This window comes from Cynocephalus volans, chromosome 1 (genome assembly GCF_027409185.1).
Source record: "Cynocephalus volans isolate mCynVol1 chromosome 1, mCynVol1.pri, whole genome shotgun sequence".
NCBI classification, from domain to species: Eukaryota; Metazoa; Chordata; class Mammalia; order Dermoptera; family Cynocephalidae; genus Cynocephalus; species Cynocephalus volans.
Genome location: NC_084460.1, coordinates 160303035 through 160323256, shown reverse-complemented (window position 1 = coordinate 160323256; position 20222 = coordinate 160303035). Strand labels below are relative to the sequence as shown.

Here is a 20222-nt window from a genome sequence, read left to right as displayed (position 1 = left end):
AGAGGCGGCAGAAAGAGAAATCTGAAAACTTACCCAGAATGAGGATCTATTTCCACAAATTTTGATATATTATTAAATTTTATTTGTTTTTGAGAGTAAAAGTAATACTTAAACTTGAGAATGAAGAATTCTTGTTCGACATCATATTTTATAATTACTGTATAGCTAAAAGTAAGAAGGGCCAGAAAGTAGTTGTAAAATCCTGAAATCCAAAAAAAATTTCACTTGCTTATACAACCTGGTAAAATATTATAAATTTGAATCCTGCTGTATTGTGAAAATAACTTGTTCATGAAAATTCTCCCTTGATATTCAAGAAAAAAGAACACATTTTACTATCAATTATTTTCCATTTCTGGAGCTATGAAATCAAATTAGATAAATGGCAAGTTAAAACTTCAGAAAAATGTACTTCATAGTCGGCATAATATAATTTTGGAAATTTTTGTGTGTATTCAGCAGTTGTATTCCATGTCTTTGGGGGTAAAGTGAAAAGACATGTTTTCATCTATGATTTGTAGATTCACTCTTATTGCTTCTGTAAAGTGCTAACACTTTCATTGGTTCTAACACAGACTGAAAAACTGAAAGCATTTTTCAGTAGTGAAATATCCCAAACTCCTCATTCATAGTTGAAGAAAATGGGGGAAGGGGTGTGTTAAGCAGTGAGACGTGAAGGGCAAGCGGTAGGCCTGCCTGTCACCAAGGCTGATGGCTTGGTGATGGTTGTATATCATCTACCCTTCATTGGCTCATGAAGCCCATCTCAGCTGAAATGCAAACGTGCAGCATGACACATTTATTTTTCATCTTCAGTCCTGATAGTTTTGGGCTTCCTGTGCATCATTAAATTGTTTCATTTCCCTATGTTCACCACAGATGTGCTGCCACCGGTTCCAGGCCAAGGAGATAAAACAGCAACGATGCTCTCAGATGGAGCCATTTATAGCAGCATTGACTTCACTACCAAAACCACTTACAATAGTTCCAGCCAAATAACACAGGCTACCCCATATGCCACGACACAAATATTGCATTCCAATAGCATACATGAATTGGCTGTCGATCTGCCTGATACTCAATGGAAAAGTTCAATTCAACAAAAAACAGATCTGATGGGATTTGGTTATTCTCTGCCTGATCAGAACAAAGGTAACAATGGTAAGTCAGGTTCTGAGTCCAGAAGAGTTATTTTCATATCATTTGTGCATGAGATAGAGATTAGCATTTGTTGTTTGACTTGGTGATTCATTACCAGGTTCACTACCTAAATTAAAAAAAAATATCGGCATGTATTCTGTACCTTGAACAATCCCTACCACCACCACCACCACCACCACTGCCACCACCACCACCACCACCACCACCACCACCGCACACCAACACCAATCGGTTTCATCCTTTCAGTTCTTTTTCAATATAGTGATCAGCAATCCATGTCTACTTCCATTAGGACAGGATAGACAAAACATCCCTCCACTCTCCCACAACATCTGCTTCTGAGTTGCTAACTGCATGTTCTGCATGGGCTTGTGCTGTGAACTAATCACATGATGCCACTATGACCTCTGCCCTTTAACCCTTAGCCTTACTTTACATCCCTGACTACCGATTGGCTGAGGGATTGTCTAATAGAATGCCACACAACCAGTCTCAGGATTTCAGCACCACCAGCTCTCACAACAGCTCAGAAAGGAGTGGCAGTCTCTCAGGTTGGTCTCATCGCAGTAAGAAGAAATATTTGTTTGTCACCAGAATATGACCTGTGTTCCTAACAACCATGAAGAAATACTGAATCCCAATTCACTGTCAGGCATTTGTCTTTCAAATGACAGTAGCAGTTTATCCCAATGAAATCATACTTTGATTGGGTGGGAGGGGAAAATCACTATCACTCTTTATGTACTATCTGTGCAAAGATGTATTTAAAGAAAAATAATGCCAGCTTACTAAATACCATTCATTAAATAGCAGATGAGTTTGATCTGCCATGAACCCTATATAGGAGTCAAGAGAACTTTATAATAAAAAGATTGTACGTAAAAGCCAATTCCTTGTCATGGACACCAAAAGATGAATTCAACTAAAATGAAAATGATTTTAGAGACTTTTTATAATATTATGATTCCAATGATGTGACTTCCTATTCTTGGACAAACTTTCCAATATATCATGTAATAGGATTTGTTATCTATTGAATACTATTATACTTTGCTAAAGAAGAACATTAATATGGGGAATTATTATTAATATTTAATTTCTAAAAAACATACAATCTTTGATATTGGTGTTTCTTTTAGGCTACAAATTTTAGTATATTTTTGAGATACATCAACTAAACTAACAATCTACAATATACGTATTATATAGCACATGTGGAGAAAAGTACATTTTACTGGACAGAAATATATATCTATCATAATGCATATCATCAATATCCTCCTGGTCCCAGGATCCTCACCTGTAAAATGAGGAGGTTGTTTAAACACAATCTAACTTCCAACCATAACATTTACATTATGTGGCTGATGACTTTATCTGCACATTTCTAATTGATTCCATGACCCTGCTTGCTCAATTTGTTCTGATTAATTATATACTATTTGTTTGAATGGAGTTTTTGTTTTGTTTTTAAAACAAGTTATTCGTAAAGGATTAAAGTGTGTTATGATATTTAACAGGCTGCCAGGCATCAAGGCCTTACAGAGTTAACTTTTTTACATCATTAGGGTAACATTTACTAAATTACTTTTCCTCAGGAGATAAAACCCTCTCAGTCTGAAAATGTCAATGCTCTCTCTTCCTTCTAAAATGAGTCATTTGCTCTTCTTGCCAATTGGTAGGATTAGATATATTATAGAATACAGAAAATTTTAAACATCTGTTATGAATTTAAACTGGCTTAATAATATAGGGGAACTTTTTGAATGACCTTATATGTCATTTATACTGTCACTTATTTATAAGTCCCACAATTATTCTGGATAATTAAAAAGTAATTTATCCTGGGCTTCCTTTTTACTTCATTAAAGATATGTAAAGTACCAAGCAATATATAAAAAGAACCTATATACTGTAAGCCATGGATTACATAAGAACTTTTGCAAGTCTTTCATTTAATATTCTGTATACATTGCCACCAAGTTTTAAAAGTTATCTTTTGAGTAATTGTGAGCAGAACATGATTCACAATAGTGCTTACTGCTTTTCTGAATCCATTAATCTCCTGAGTGACATTTATATACATCTATGAATTATATTAACTACTTCATCTACATTTGAATACAAAATTACTTAAATTGGTGATAGAAGACATTCTTCAGTAAGTGAAAGTGAAGTGATTATTCCCTTTTTATTTTAGATCAATTGAGTTTAATATTACAGCATTTTATTTTATCCTTAGAATCATAGGTATATTTCCTAAGGCTCAAATTTAAGATCAAACTGCCTGATGGATAGTTAATCATATCATATTATAAGATTTTCTTAATTTGTGCACACAGCAATGTGACCTATTTAAAATAATCACAGCGATAAACAAAATTGGACATTTCTGAATTATTTGAATAAATTTATCACTCTCTTTGAAACACATAATTTATTTGGTACATAAGTTCTGAGTATTTTTGTTTAAAATTCAACCATTAAAAAGTATAAAAGAAAATTAAGATGTTTCAAAAGAGTATCTGTAATTATAATTATATATATATAAAATAAAAAGTTATAATTACAGATACTGTGTACAATATATATAACATGTTGCATATATATAACAATATTGCTAACAGTAACTGAATTTTTTAATGCACCAGTGGTTTTTAAAAGTAGACTATAGTATTTTTAAATGAATTTAATTTTAAAATGAATTTTCATAATTCTCTTTATGTACAAGCATTTATTAGGCATAAACCAAAAATAAATGTTTGTTTTAAATTGAAGAGAGAAGGGTCTAATATGTTTGCAAGTCATCAAAATATGCTCCATTAAAACATAATACAAATGGTCCTCATCTTAGAATGATTGAGGCTTCTTTAGTTGCAAGTAACAGCAACAGGCTTTGGCTTACTTCCCTCAAGATTCAGATCTCAGAGAGAGAATTTAAGGTTATGCTAAGAGCCCACCACTTAGCTCACAGGCATGTAGATTACTGGTCCTACTCAGACTGTCCACAATGAGAGAGCAGAAATTTCCCCAGAAGAGGGGGAAATGGGTGTTGAATGAAAAACTCTCACCAATTCCCTCTGTGAACCGGCTGTTTTCCAAAATACAATTTTAAGTCTGTTGTTTGGAATAGTAGGTTATGAATGGCTGTCTTGAACTTGGGCAAGGACTTCAACAGAGTCTGCCTCAGAGCGCTAGAAAGAGTCATTTCCAATAAAGCTGCTGCATTCTAAATTATGATTTTTCCATTACTGTGTGAATATGGACCACATAACACTCACAAAGAACCTTCATGTCTTGATCTATCAAATGCACATGTAAGAACTTCCGTATTTCTGTCACTCAGTTTTGGTGGTGATCACCTAACATTTCTAAAAGTGCTGTGAAAAGTGAAATGGGTTGTACACATTATAAGCACATAAGGAATAAAGGAGCTACACATAGGGGAAAGCTTGAAGGACAAGTGGCTTAACCCATTCCTCTTTTAATCATTGAAACATAGTTCTGAAACTATAGAAAAAGATCAGTCCTTGTTTATGTTTTTGAGGGTCATCAGAAAACAAAAGATTAAGGTTCATTTACCCTAAAGGCAAAAATGACACACTTGTATTCAAGCAAGTTTATTCTTATTCTGAGAGTCAGGCTGTTTCTGGGATAGCGATTGGACCTGGAGAAGCTGGGAGTAGAGAAGTCTTTAGAAAACAGCAGAAGCTGTGTTTGCTCTGAGATAAAGGAGATAGGAGAGAGCGATAATGACTGGCATTTACTGAGCATTCTATACATTCTGAGCACCTTATATGCCTTATCTCGTAATCCTCAAAAGAACTCAAAGAAGTAGTCACTACATATCTGTTTTACATGTGCGGAAATTGAGGCAATATCTACTGAATAACTTATCAAGTAAGTGGAGAACTAGTCTTCAAACCCAGAGATCAAGGTCTTATCCTCTAAGCAGAAAATACCTGCCCTTCTTCCTCTTAATCCTTTTCTTCTACCAAATATAAGAAGTAAAAGGGGAAAGCTCTTTGTTTGTAGGGATGCTTTTTTACATATGTGTGTATGTATGCATGCTATGCAGAAAGCATGCACAATTCCGTAAATGGCAATAGGGGATATATCAAGCATAACAGCTTTATTACTTTCTAGCACTCAAATATGTTATTATTAAATAGCATAATATTCTGATTTGACTGATGCACATTAGTAATTGGTAGAAGAAAGGAGATGGGTTGGACGTCTAGTGAAATCTTTATTATTAGGTAACGCTGCTACAAATATTTTACGCTCACAACTTTTACTTCCAGAAGGATGAAGTCCAAGGGCTCGATACCATTTTTGCAGATAGAGCTATAGGCTGTAGTGGGAGTGACAGAAGTAACTTCAGTTACCCTGGAATGTCTTTGCCATTTGCTCATTCCTGCATTCTACTGTGGTCCATTTCTTAGGAAGAAGCTTTATCTGCTTAATTTGGGGAGAATAAAAGTACAGCACTATACAAATGATAAATTTTACTTTTATGTTTCATTAAGCTCCATGTAGTCCCAGATATGGCTTATATGCTGCTGACTTACTTTCTGCTCATGTTTGTGCATGAATTCATTTGCATTATAATACGATGGCAACTGATTACTGTACTTCCATTAATTTTTCCCCATTTTTGAAATCTTACGAAATGTTATATTTAAAACAGCTGGGATCTACTCTCACCACATGCAAAAATAGTTGTGCCATTCATTACTTTAAAAAGTCAATAAAACATATCATTGTGAAAGATTTATAGATAGTCTCCAGATTGTGGTTGATTGATTTGTATAAGTTACTTTTTGAGAGAAAAATGTTACTCTCCTGGATTAATTAAATTGAGTAAATTCTAATGGAAAAGTTTAGCCTGTATCCTTAGACACTGCATTTTCCACTGAGAGAGATTATGCAAAAGAGCATTATAAGCGCACTAAAATCTGACATTTAAAAGAATTTGTTATGGCCCATTATTTCGTCTAACAAATGAAAACGTGGAGGCAGCAGACGTGAATAAATCAATAAGTGTGCTTTCGATATATCAGCCATGGTTTTTGGTTTATTCAGCTCTGCAGCTAATGCACTGGGAAGGAAACAATATCATTTTGAGTGATTTATAAAAATGTTTTTCTGATTATATCATTTCATTGTTTATAGCTTTTCACAACTCTAATATACTGATTCTGGTGTTTTGAAAACACGAATACATCTTCCCATCTGATGTACTCTGTTTCTTCTGATATTTGACATCTCTGAATAAATGCATTATCACTTTCAGGTGGGAAAGGTGGAAAAAAGAAGAAAAATAAAAACTCTTCTAAACCGCAGAAAAATAATGGATCGACCTGGGCCAGTGTCCCTCTACCTCCCCCCCCAGTCCAGCCCCTTCCTGGTACAGAGCTGGAACACTATGCAGTCGAACAGCAAGAAAATGGGTAAAAATATTTATATACCAACAAAATAGCCAAGGCTGTCCTCCCCTCTCTATTGTCGATTTTCATCTTTATCCTGTATTTTCACATTGTTTTTCCTGCCCCTTCCCACCCTGTTCATTGCATTTCCCCCTTTTATTGTTTGCACTGTCTATATATTTTTAGCTGATAAATACAAAACAGCACATATTGAGTACTGAAATCCTTGGCCCTCAAGTGTCTTAGATTGTCTGCAATCATGATAATGCAGCTTCCATTTATAATGTTGCTTGTTAGTTTGAAAGCAGGTACCCACAGCTCTGTGAACTAAAGAGCCACTCCTGAGAAAGGTTGAAAAGAGAATTAAAATAACCTTCTTCATCATCCCTTGCAGTTCTCTAATGACTTGATGTCTGGCCATAGCAGGACGCCACTGTAGAGCACCATCACAATGGGATAATTGTAGGGACCTGGCCAGTGGGTAGAAGTTTAATCATCAGCTTTGATGGGAATTTAGAGGATGGAACAATAAAGGAGGTTCAAGCCAATGCACACTCCATAGCAAAACCTTTTTGAGTTAGGATATTTCCTTTGAAGGCCTTTAAATGTGACCAATTTCCTTTCTTTCCCAAACATCTCTTAAGGATTAGTTTTCCTCTGTTTAAGTGTTAATTGATTGTAAACACAAAGAAACAGATACTTTTAAATCTCTAATTCTAAAAAAAAAATAAATAAAAAGCAGGTCAAAAGAAACATATTCAGACTCTTTTTCTATTTTAATATTTTAAATGCTCTGTCTTTTTTATAATTCCCAGCTCACTGTTTATTTTGACTGGGCCTTTATGGAACCTAAAAATATGGGGAAAAAGGCAGTTTTTCTTTTCACAAGGTTTTCTTTACTTAGAAATATTTAGTTATTAAAACATCTGACTTTATTTGAATAATAGTTTTATTTCTTGTCTTGGTTCAAATAAAGATCACAGATACATGCTTATAAATTTTTTCTGTCTTTTCTATGTACATAGCTGCTGATTTTGGGATCTCCAAATTAGAATGTTCTAATTTTCCTTCCAAAGATGTCATTTGTCTTTTCCTCAGGATATATATAAATATTTATATGTGTTTATATACACATACACATACTGCACATATGTATTATATATATATATATATATATACTTGTGTATACGCACACGTACTCATAAACATACACACACATACATAAATATATTTCCTCTCTGTCTTTCCCTCCAAAGGACTTCATTTATCTTTCTGGAATTGTAGTGCCCATGTACAGGCATATCATTATTAATTTACTTTTTTTAAAAACATTCACATTTGAAATAATACACTAAGATAACACCCCATGTCCTTTCTGTGACTTTTTTAAAAAAATAAAATTCTGTATGTGTATATGATCTTAAATAATACATGTCAATGATATAAATGTGTCAGTGTCACAGGGATCCTGAGTAAAGAAAAACCAGACATGTGTATTCCACAAAAAAAGATAATCACAGGGCTCAGAAATCTGCATTTTAAAGGCTGTAGTCAGAGAATGAGGAAACGGAATTTGTAAAATGGAGAAAGTAGTGTTGTTAAAGCTTTATGAGCATAGTCCTGAACTCAGATCGCATGAAAATTGTGGGTGATTTGGAATTCTTTCTTTTTTTTTTTCCTACTGAGTCTGCTTAAAAAAATACATAGGCTATAATAATGCCTATTACCCATTGAAATATAACTAGTTCAATCAATATAAATGTTAAACCTATCACTTGATTTTTCTTACCCAGCAAGAGTTGGAAATATTCATTTGGTGAATGAAATAATACATATTGGTCCAGATGTTTATTTTTTGACACAAATTATTTTCAGAATACTAAGATGTAAAACATGAAGTTATTTATACATATTTGGGGATTATAAGTTATTTTAATATTCAACCACAATCATGATATTAGAAATTCTTTTTAAAAAATTTCCATTTGACATTTTACATAGGTAAAAAATATATTATACATATGACTATACACACACAAATTTATTTTATATATAAATATACACATATATATTCAAAATCTTCGTGGCATGTAGTTGAGCCCTTGTTTACCTTTGAGTTCTTATTGGCCTTAAGATCTTAGTATTTACTGTAAAAAAAAAAGTTATCATTCTTACCAAAAATAGTGGTTAGATCTTAATCAGTTAGTAATACTGACAGCAAAATTCAATTTTCTTTACTCTCCGGGCTCAGTTTTTTAGCTGTTGATGAATGAAAGTTTTTATTTCAGTTGTTTGTAATAAAAACATATATTTAAATTCATTATATCAAGGACAAATTAAAATTAGTAAATTTGGGGATGATCTTGTCTATTTCTTGATTTTTTAAATACTTTTGTGTTTTTGACTATGTAAAACTTATGATACTGAAGCAGGCATTATTGAACACATCATAGATTATACTCTGTTATTCTTGATATTAACATCGAATATTTCACAATAGAGATCTACAGAATTGTTTATATGCTTTAATTCAGGCTTAAGATTTTCTTCATATACAAACACTTCAGAAGTTTTTTTTTTTGCTTTTAATAATTTTTATTTCTAACAACCAAGAATTCTGCAATTGTACTGCTTATGATGATATACAGTTGTTGTTGTTGACATATCTTAATAAAGTACTTATTCAACAAACATTTTTTTCAAGTCCATAAGAAATGCTAAGCCTGGTGCTAGAAAGCGAAGCAGAAGACCAATGAGGTGAATACACAATTAATAAGGAAGATCTGATCCTTGATCTAGGAAGCTCATAGCAGAGGGAGGTAGGCATGAGACAGTAGACACTACTCCCCTCCCAACACACACACACACACACACACACACACACACACACACACTATTTTGTACAACAAGCTGCAGGTGAGCAATGTGTGCAAAATAATAATTTGGCTACAGAAAGGGGTAATAAAGTATATCAGGTACACCTGGGGAAAGCTTATGTAAGTTGAGTTTTGAGGTGAATCTATCATTTATTTACAGATAAATACCTAGAGTGGGGTGGCTGTAGGATGCCAAGCACTGAGCCAAATATAAGGATAAAGGATAAGAAGAAATAGTTTCCAACCTAAATTGGCCTTCCCACAAGGATAAATTGTTAACCAACAACTACAACAAAATGTTACTAATGTCACCATTTGCTATGCAAATGGAAAGAAATTTCACTTGCCAAAGGAAAAAAAAATACAATAAAAGATAAAAAAATAAGAAATAGCAAATAGCCCATTGTTCTTCCTTTTGAAACTCCACCCTATTCTAGTTAGGGTTATTTGCCTTTTCTCTATTTTTTCATTATTCTTCAAGCCTACCCCTCTATTGTTGTACTCATCGCATTGCATTTTAACTGCTTGTCCACATCCTTCAGCAATTGGTACTACTCTATGAGGCTTGTTGAGTTTGATACCTGCATAGGGTAGGAGATAATCTGAGAAGGTGTCTTGAGGGCAGTTGTGGAGCCTTGTATGTCATATGAAAACCTTGATCTTTGAGTATAGGTGATAGATTAAAGGCTATGAGACTGGGAGCAGGTGAATAATGTATGGAATTTTTCAGAAGAATAGCTGATATCATGAAAATAATAAGGGAATAAATAAAATAAGGCAATGACAATGGGATGTAGGGAGAGGGATTGATTTTGGGGATATACCTAGCTGAAAATAATCATAATCTTGAAAATATTGTCTTTAGTTTGTTACAATATTTAGTATTGTTTCTAAGAGCTTAGATATCATCAATTTTCCTTCTAAGTCTTCCTTGGGGCAGTTTTTTCCCCACAATATTAAATGTCAAAAGTTTTCTAATGATTGTCCAAATAAAAAAGCATTTAATTGTTAATTTAATAATATAGCAACAACTGTAAATGTTTTCTCTCATCAATATGCCTCTCTCAGCTTGACAAAATGTGTCAAAATATATTTTTTATAGCTATAAATAAAATACATTTTATTATAGTCATATAATGCTAGGAAGAATTCAATAGTAAGTAAATGGAAAACCTAGTGCTTCACTTTGTTACTGCAATTAGAGATTGGCAAGCTTTTGCGGGTGTTGAACTTTATTGTATTTTTATTAGTAATTTGGTATTTGTATCTGGCCTTTAACAAGTTAGTTCAGATGCAACATTGATTTGTTGTCATCTTTATCATTATTCACCAGGCAACACAGATAATATGATGTCTCATACTTCATTGACAATAGGTCAAAGAACAAAAGCTTCTCTAGAAAGGTTGGCTAAAAGACCTTTGGTTTGGCATTAATAACATTTTTACAGTGTTTTTTGATGTTTTTACAAGAAAAGTTGAAATTCTGTCATTCAAATAAGATGTGTATCTGTAAAATGTGAAGGAAACTATAAAAATAGAGGTACACTTTATACATTTATAGTCATCTGTTACTTTCTTGTCTTTCTTCATTAATTGCATGAAACTTAAGTATTTGTTGCTCTGGAATGGATTGAGATGTGAACACCACAGAGATGATGAACAATTCTTCATCCTGTGACATGCACTATGTCCCAAATTCCCTTCACTTATTTCATGTTTTTCTCTTAGTCTTTTCTTTTTTCTCTTTCCATTTTTTCTTTTTGGGCACAAACCACTTAGATAAATCCATGGACGGTTCTCAGCTTTTCTTACCTCACAGGGTTACAGAGTGTGCTCACTCCTGCTCTAGGGTATCTTTGCAGAAAAGACATGAAGCAATTAGTGATAACATCCATTCTACATAAATGGAATAGCTAGCGAAATATGTTTGAGTCATTTAGTACATTACGCAATATATCTGCATAATGTCAAAAATAGTATTTGTGTGGTTAGACTTTCTTTTTCCTGATCGTATTTGGATAATAGAAAATAAATCAAGTAAAACTAATTACAATTGTTTTCTTCTATGTTACTTTAACACATGGTGCATACAACACATTTCTTATTTCTATAATGTTCTCTATGTATTTTTTATTCCATGTGTATATCTCCATTAAATTATTAAAAGTAAGAATGCTTTACAACTTACGAAGAAGGGAAATTTTAGGAGATAATTAACTATTTCCATTTGAAAGATTGAATATATAAACATGTTCTTTTTTATTCAAAAATGCAATATCCTTGGCAATAAGCCATTGTAAGCAAGGAAAATGCACCTATTACTTTCTGCTCTTTTGTAACAAGTGTTACAGAGTAAATGGAATTATAACTACTGATGAAGTATAACAGCATATTCCATACTGAAAATGCACAGTTCTATTTTGATTAGCCTTTTTATACATATCTGTTTGACTTAATAATATGGCATTTAACATCAAATAATTAAGTTATGAAAAAACGCTAAGCATTTTTATTAGTGAAGCAATTTGTCTTTTCCTTTCAAATCAATAAATGTATATATGACATTATTTTTAAGGTATTATGTTAGGTGTAGCACAATAGGAATATTCAATGTAATACTTGTAATCAGCTTGAGGAGAAGATAGTATAAACAGGTGAAAGATTAAATATTAAAATAAATTAGACAACATTTAAAGGAACATTTATAGGAAATGGCAGAAGATTTCATGTAATCAATTTTCAAGTAAATGTGTAAAAATATTGTCAGTGCAAGTTCAGAAGAATAATATTTCAGTGCTGATTGGCCTTGTCAAGGAAATCTTTATAAAAGATATGGGACTTAGCCTGTAGCTTGATGGATTTGTAAGATTAAGTTGGATAAAATTGGAGGAATACACCTTATTTGAGATAGGTTGAAATCTATAGATGAATGTACCATGATAGAAAAGTACAAAGAAACAAGGAAACAAACCAGTTGACTTTGAGCAGGAGATTAGATTCTTGTTGAGAAACTGTAAAAACTGTCTGAAAAGGTAGGTTGAGTCTTAGACATAATTAATGGGCAGAATAGCATGAATAAATAAATGTTTTTATTCAGACTCTTTCAGTGTATTTTGTACTTGAATTTTTAATTGGTTGGCAGGGTTGACTAGAGGATAGGAAAAACTAAAAGGAGTAAATCCAACCAGGACAGTGGATTACAAACATTTTTAGCAATAAAATCTTTTCTTCAAATGAAATATAACTATGATCTCCAGCATATAAAACAGATAAAAATGGCATAGATTTTGAGCAATATATCTTTTCAGTTCAGAATGGTACTCAATATAGTCAATCAATGGGAATACAAGTTTAACCAATGGTATTTTCTACTATATAAAAATTGTTATTTGTAACACACTAATGTGTGCTTGTTATTTATACTACATTATAAAAGCTATTTAGAAAGAGAGATTCCTATCAAACTGTATAGGGCTTCTGAAATAGTGTCTTCAGTGTGCAATTCATTGAGGTAGAAGATTATTCAGGTGGCTTCAGCAAGAGAGGAATATGGCCTTGGAAATAAAAATAAAGGAATCAAAAGTAAAACTAACTTTGAAGTAATAATTTTTGGGATTTGGGAAAATGAATTTAGGGGTTCTGTGAGACTGAACAGCTACAGATATCATTCCCTGTATAAAACGTCTTGGTAACTATTTATCACTCTCAGGAAAATTTCAAACTCCTTCTCAGGGCTGATGAAGCACTCTGTGACCGGCCTGTCGCCACCTCTCTTCCCACATCTATGGCCAATTGTTTTCTTTCTTTTCATATCTTGTCATTTAAGGAAATGTTTGAGTTTTTCAAATACCTTTCTATTCTTCATGTGTTACTTAATATATTCCCTTTTCTGGTGGTCAGCATAGCCTTGCCCAACCCCAAAACTAGTGTAGGCCTCTGCTCTCTACTCCCATAGTACTCTGTATTGTTAATTATTTGTTTAATATCAGTCTGTCTTGCTGGTTGTATGCCTGTGATATAGATTCAGGGCCCTGACACATGATTGTCAGACAAAAGAATGATAAATTTGGAGGGGGGTTAAAATAGATTTTACTTTGTAGATCACTTTTAGGTTCACAGCAATACTGAGTAGAAGATACAGAGATTCAACCTAGCCAACACTCATGCATAACCTCCCCACTATCAACTTCCCCCACCAGAGTGGTACATTTGCTATAATTGATGAACCTACAATGACACATCACTATCACCTGGAGTCCATAGTTTACATTAGGGTTCACTGTTGATATTGACTCTCGGTATTGTACATTCTCTGGGTTTGGACAAATTTATAATGACATACGTCCACTATTATTGTATCATACTGAGTATTTTCATGGCCCTAAAATTCCTCTGTGCTCCACCTATTCATCTCTCCCTCCCTAGCCCTTAGCAACTACTGATCTTTTTCCTGTCTCCATAGTTTTATCTTTTCCAGAATGTCATGTTGGAATCTTATGATGTGTATCTTTTTCAGATTGGCTACTTTCACTTAGTAATGTCCATTTAGGTTTCCTCCATGTATTTTCAAGGCTTGAAAGCTCACTTCCTTCTTAGCAGTGAATAAATATTCCATTGTCTGGATGTACCACGGTTTATTTATCCATCTGCCTTCTGGGGGATATCTTGGTTGATTCCAAATTTTGACAATTATGAATAAAGCTGTTATAAACATACATGTGCAGGTTTTTGTGATCAATTCAGTTTGAAACAGGATAAGTGAAAAGGCATTCAATTGAAAATATTCCAGAATTATCTGGACATATAGAAATTACAGTTTATAAGAGAAATCAAGGGTAGTTATACACATTTATGATTTTTATTCTGCTTTCAGTTTTTTTAATGACTATCTCCCATATGCCACATACTGTATAAGGTGCTAGAAATATAAAGCTGAGAATTACAGAGTTGTTGGGTTTCAGGAGACTCTTAATAGGAGAAAAGAGGCACAGAAACAAATAATGTCAATATAATATGAGAAGTACCACAATATACATTTTATGGAGTTGTAGTCAATTCTATATGGAGGGGGCAGAGAAGCCTTCGCAAACTGATGACATTTGAAGTGAGCCTTGAAAGAAGAGCAGAATTCCACAGGGAGATGATTTAAGAACCACCATATAGAGACCCAGAATTTAGAAAAAATACCGAGTAGGCTGGTCTTGGGGGAATAGTGGGAAATTAAGCTAGAAAGAACTGTGTTGATCAGATGAGAAAGGATCTTTTAGGTCCAGTTAATGATTCTGGACTTTTCTTATACTAGTTATAATCACTGAACAATTATAAGCACAGGTATGTTGTGAAAGATGATTTTAGAAATATAATTTTCTTGCTTGTATGGAATATAGGGTGGAAAAGAAGACAGCATCCCAAGAGACTAAGAAAACTAAGAGCTAGTTTGCATCAGAAGGAGACTAATCTGTGATAGTGGAAGTAGGGCTGAAGTGTAGGAGAGAAATTCAGGAGATATTTAAGAGGTTGAATTTATAGGAAAATAATATTCATTTGTGTTGTTTATCTTATCCTTAGGTCTCTTTCTAAAAGTATGTTGGGATCTATTTGATTTCTAAAAATACTAGGACTACAAAGAAGGTGTAAAAACTGATTTTGTATCACAATTGAAACTTTTTAAATTAATTTTTAATATTCCTAGCTAGAGTCCACAAAAAAATTCTGTTTTAAAGTAATTGTTGCATTGTACACTTAAAAATTTGTTAAAAGGGTAGATCTCATGTTAAATGTTTTTACTACTATAAAATGATTGTTATTTTTCTTTATAAGATATACTTTATAGGGCAAGGTTTTGAACTTGTTTTATGATTTGAATTTAGGGGTCAAGACAAAGGAAGATAGTTTCTACTGAGAAAATTAAGAGAATCAAGGGGATATTGAATACAGTTCACATAAAATCTTAATGACTGACGTCGTATGGAATGAAAAGTTGACATAGATCTAAAATAAGAGTAAATAAAATTCCTCAACTCTTTTTAGATGATCAGTCAGCTACATTGTCATATTCTGTCTGTGTACAGGGCTGAATAGGAGAAGAAAGTAGTTAAATTTACTAGCACTGAATTCATTAATTGTCTTTAATTAGCAATTTGGTTTTTCCACATGAGTAACTTTGTTGGGAAGTTATTGCCTTTTATAACTGTGGGGTAACAATTAGGTAATAAGGTCTTCCACGAATAAATTGAGATATTGAGATAACAGATTTAATTACGGTTAGAAATTAAGATAACAGGCAGGTGATTTACTATGATAGCACCAACAACTTGATCAGGAGGATGTAAACTGAAAGAACATTTCACATACTACGTGGTTGCTCTTTATTGCTGGTATAACTGTGTGGGTGCATGTGTGTGTGTCAATGTGCATTTTGTTCCTCATTTAATTTCAGCTATGACAGTGATAGCTGGTGCCCACCGTTACCAGTACAAACATACCTACACCAGGGCATGGAAGATGAACTGGAAGAAGATGATGATCGGGTCCCAACACCCCCTGTCCGAGGTGTGGCTTCCTCTCCTGCTATCTCCTTTGGACAGCAGTCCACTGCAACTCTTACTCCATCCCCACGGGAAGAGATGCAACCCATGCTGCAGGCTCACCTGGACGAGTTGACAAGAGCTTATCAGTTTGACATAGCAAAGCAAACATGGTAAATTTTCTCGTTAAGTTAAGGGATTCATGCTTTCAACACATGAAAATGTTCTTTCACATTAATTCACAGGAGATTCTCATAGAACTATATATCTGGGGTAAGAAATGCTATTGTACACTCCTTAATTGTTTAGATAAAGACACTATCTGCAGAAATGTTAAATAATTTTACCAAAGTCACATAGCTCATAAGAGAGTAAACCACAGCAAGAATTCAGATCTGCTGAATTTCAGGCTAAAATGCTTTTGGCTCTACGAGAATCTTTTCTAATTTACTATTTAGCGTCAATTAGTTTATCCTTGAACTAATTTCCGATACCATCATAAAGGACTCCTTTCAGATTCTTCAAAGTGCCTGTGATTAATTCTGTATGTGGTTTTGAATATGTAAATGTAAGCTTCTGCAAGTCACACTTATGGTCAGTGTCAGTTATGGAAAGACCCTGTTTGGGCTGAATTAAATGAGACAGAAAAAAATAGCAATATTAGCAATAGTAAAAGCATACAAAAAAAAAAAAAAAGACTGTGGCATAAATACAGATGGGACTAACTATCACAACTTTATATATATATTTTTCTTATTTGTTCTTTCTTCTCCCAAATAGTGATAGAAGTCTGGACTCTTAAAAATGAAATCTCAGTGACATATCTTCAATTATCTTCTGTTGATTTACACCCTGTGCTTAAAGTCAGAGTAAATTTTTTTTTTTTTTTTTTAAAGATGATCGATAAGGGGATCTTAACCCTTGACTTGGTGTTGTCAGCACCAAGCTCACCCAGTGAGCAAACCGGCCATCCCTATATGGGATCCGAACCCGTGGCCTTGGTGTTATCAGCACCACACTCTCCTGAGTGAGCCACAGGCGGCCCCACTGTAAATTTTTTTAAAATAGTATTCTTTCTTTTTTTATTTTCTTTTGGATAGTTTTAGCTACAGGGATAAGTTGATAAATGAAATAATTTTTATTCTCATTGTTATTGAACTATTTATTTTTTAAATACAGCTACCTATAGATACAGAGAGATACCAAAACTAGGAATATCACTTTAAGCTTATTACAAACAAGCTCTTTTCTTAGAATCAGAGGGTTTATTTTTAACATTTTCCCAATCATCAGATGTTTTCTCAAAGGTCAAAGACAACCTATAGTTAAATGGTATCATTTTGTATTATGCTGCTTTTTGTAAAACATCACTACTAAGTTGAAGCCAGCTGCTTAAAGAGCCATAGGATTTCTTTTAAGTTAAATAATGAAGCAGTGCAGTTTAGCCACTTAAAGCACGGACACTAGCTCAAAGATTCTCAAATTTGCCTGCATTTTGGAATTACCTGGATAACCTTAAACTATGTTGATACCACCCCCAGACAGATTCTGATTCTTGGTCTGGGATTTGACCGGGGACAGCCAAAGAGGAGGTGCCGTGGAGGTGAACCTGTCCTACTAGCTGTATGACCCTGGGCAATTTATTTAAATTTACATGTTATAGTTTCCTGTATGTAAAATGGTGTTGATAACAGTAATTAACTCATATATGACATTAAAGGGCAGTCCTCAAGACCACTCTCAATCTGACATCAAGTACAAGTTTACAGGTTTCCCCAAGACCACCCTCAAGTTCAAGAATTCACTCGAAGTCATAGAACCCACTGAAAACTTGCATATTCAAAGTTACAGTTTATTACAGTGAAAAAATACAGATGAAAACCAGCCAATAGAAGGAATGCATGGGGTATAGTCTGGGAATATTCCAAAAGCAGATCTTCCAGTTGTCTTCTCAGAATGGAGTTAAGGACAGCATTACTTTCCCAGCAAAGACTGTGACAATACACATGGAGTATTGCCCACCGGGGAAGAGCACACAAGCCCTGAGGTCCAGAGACTTTATTTGGGCTCTGTCACTAGACATGACTACACACATGGCTGACCTGTCCCTAGCTTCTCCAGAGGTAGAGCTGATACTGTGTAACCCAAAGCCCCACCATAAATCATATTGTTAGACTTTCTGGAGTAGCCTAAGACCTCCAAGTAAACAGAGACACTTTTATCAGACAGGATATTCTAAGGGCTTACAGATTACCTCCCAAGAGTGGAGGGCAAAGACCAAAACTCTCTTGGGTCAAGGTTAAATTCTTTGCTACATATCATAGTTTTTGTGAGAATTAAATGAGTTTGCACTTGTACAGTACTTAGTAAAGTACCTGGCTATATTTTAGCTGTTGTTGTTCAGAAGAGGTTGGGTTTTCACCACGTTGTTCACTGCTGTCTTTCCACCCTTAGAAGAGTATCCCATTTAATAAGGGCTTGATAGATATTTTCTAAATGAATGAACAGACTAGTTCATCTTCACCTGCTCCTAGTACTTGTACAGCAGACCCTGTTTCTTTTTCTGAGTATGTTTCTACTCCATCCAGCAATCTTCCAGAATGCCTTAGCTGACTCCACCTGTGGAAATATGAGCCTCCATGTGCTCACACAAGACCTTGCCCTTATGCTTTGGAAGCACTTCTCCATCTGGGTTGCACATCAACTTCACAGGAGTATGTTTAAGAAATAATAATTCCCAGGCTCCATCTCCAGGGATTCTGTTTTATATTGATCCAGGAAATGCAAACCACAGTGCCTGACACTAGAAGATATTTATAAATGTTAGGTACTCTCTTCCTGTATTTCAGTTTATCTGCTAATTCAGTTTAAATCAAGGAGTACATTTTTTAATCCCTTCATGTATATTTGTTCCATCAAGAATTGTCAGCAGTTATGTTGGACTAGAGTGTTGGTCTGTTCCATCCTTCCCAGGACCAAAGTCCATACCGTTATAGGAGAACAAAGCAAGCAAACACATATTGACTCATATCATCCAGCTCATCAGTTGGCTTTCTCCATTCCCGATCCATAAACAGAATCTGAGGCACCATTTACAACAAGATGTGCTCATCAATGCTCAAGATTTTCTGTAATAGTAGTTGGGAAACTTGCTTTTCCTTCCTGGCTTTTCAATTAATGGGATGTGATGAAAGCTGAATAATAACTTGGGGCCTCAGATTCCTGATCTATTAAAATAAAGATTTGAGTCTGATGACAATGAGATACCTTCGAGAACTAACGTTGTTGGTTCTTTAACACTGAAAGAGCTAGAATCCTGTTAACATTGAAGTTGGATACAAGTTCAAAAATGTAATGGAAGAGAAATATTAAACAAATTCTGGAAGAATTAAATACTTCACAAAAGAATGCAAATGATTAAAGAAAAAAATATATTTCATTAAAAAGCCAACAGTAAAAATACATAGCCCTTGTTGTATATCTTTCTTAAACAGCAGGAATCTTTTAAATTTTTGTGTGAAGGCAAAAAAAAAATTAGTATGTTAAAAACATGTAGTATGTTCACTCTTCAAAGACAGTAACAAATAACAATGACTTGCTTTCATTTAGCATTTTATGGTTTAGAAGAAACTCTAGGTAGTCTCAAAGCAAATCAACTGGATCCAGCATGCAGCTCCACATTTTGTTAGCCACATGATTTGAAACAAATCACTCAAATTTGAGTTTAATAAATTCTAAACTAGGGTTGATAGTACCTGTTCTAGTACCTGTTGATAGTACCTTACCTCATAAGGTTGAAATCCAAATTATTCATTCATTAAAGAGTTTGTTTAATACTCTAATGTCTAAACACAGAAAATGCTGACGTAAATCATTTTTTTCTTTGAGGAGTTTAAGACTTTGGTGGGTGAGGCAGCCATACAAATAGTAACTAGAGCCTATATTAGTTGTACCCACCCTAAACTGGTTTAAAGTGGAAACCACCACGCAGCCTGATGCCAGGGGGATTGCGCAGGAAGAAAACCTTGTAGGGCAGGGAATGTGCTCAGGGTTGGGGATGGGGTATATTAGGTCTTTACACGGCATCTTTTCTTCATAAGGGCCAGCAGCCCTTAGCAGAAGCTAAGTAGAACTTTGACAGTAAACTGAGAACAAAATTATTATGTTATTTTTGGAGAAAAATGTCATCTTTAGATAGTTATTTGTGACAAATATTCCTATTCTCCTTT

The 20222-nt window shown here is 34.1% G+C and overlaps 1 protein-coding gene across 1 annotated transcript in view; it reads left to right on the top strand.

Moving 5' to 3' along the window:
• ROBO2 (roundabout guidance receptor 2) overlaps positions 1–20222 on the top strand; it is a 600911-nt gene that overhangs the window by 526187 nt on the left and 54502 nt on the right. The window contains exons 21-23 of the mRNA XM_063077978.1: positions 880–1161; positions 6458–6614; positions 15906–16166. Of these exons, the coding sequence (XP_062934048.1) occupies positions 880–1161; positions 6458–6614; positions 15906–16166 (700 nt within the window). The remainder of the gene's footprint in view (positions 1–879; positions 1162–6457; positions 6615–15905; positions 16167–20222) is intronic.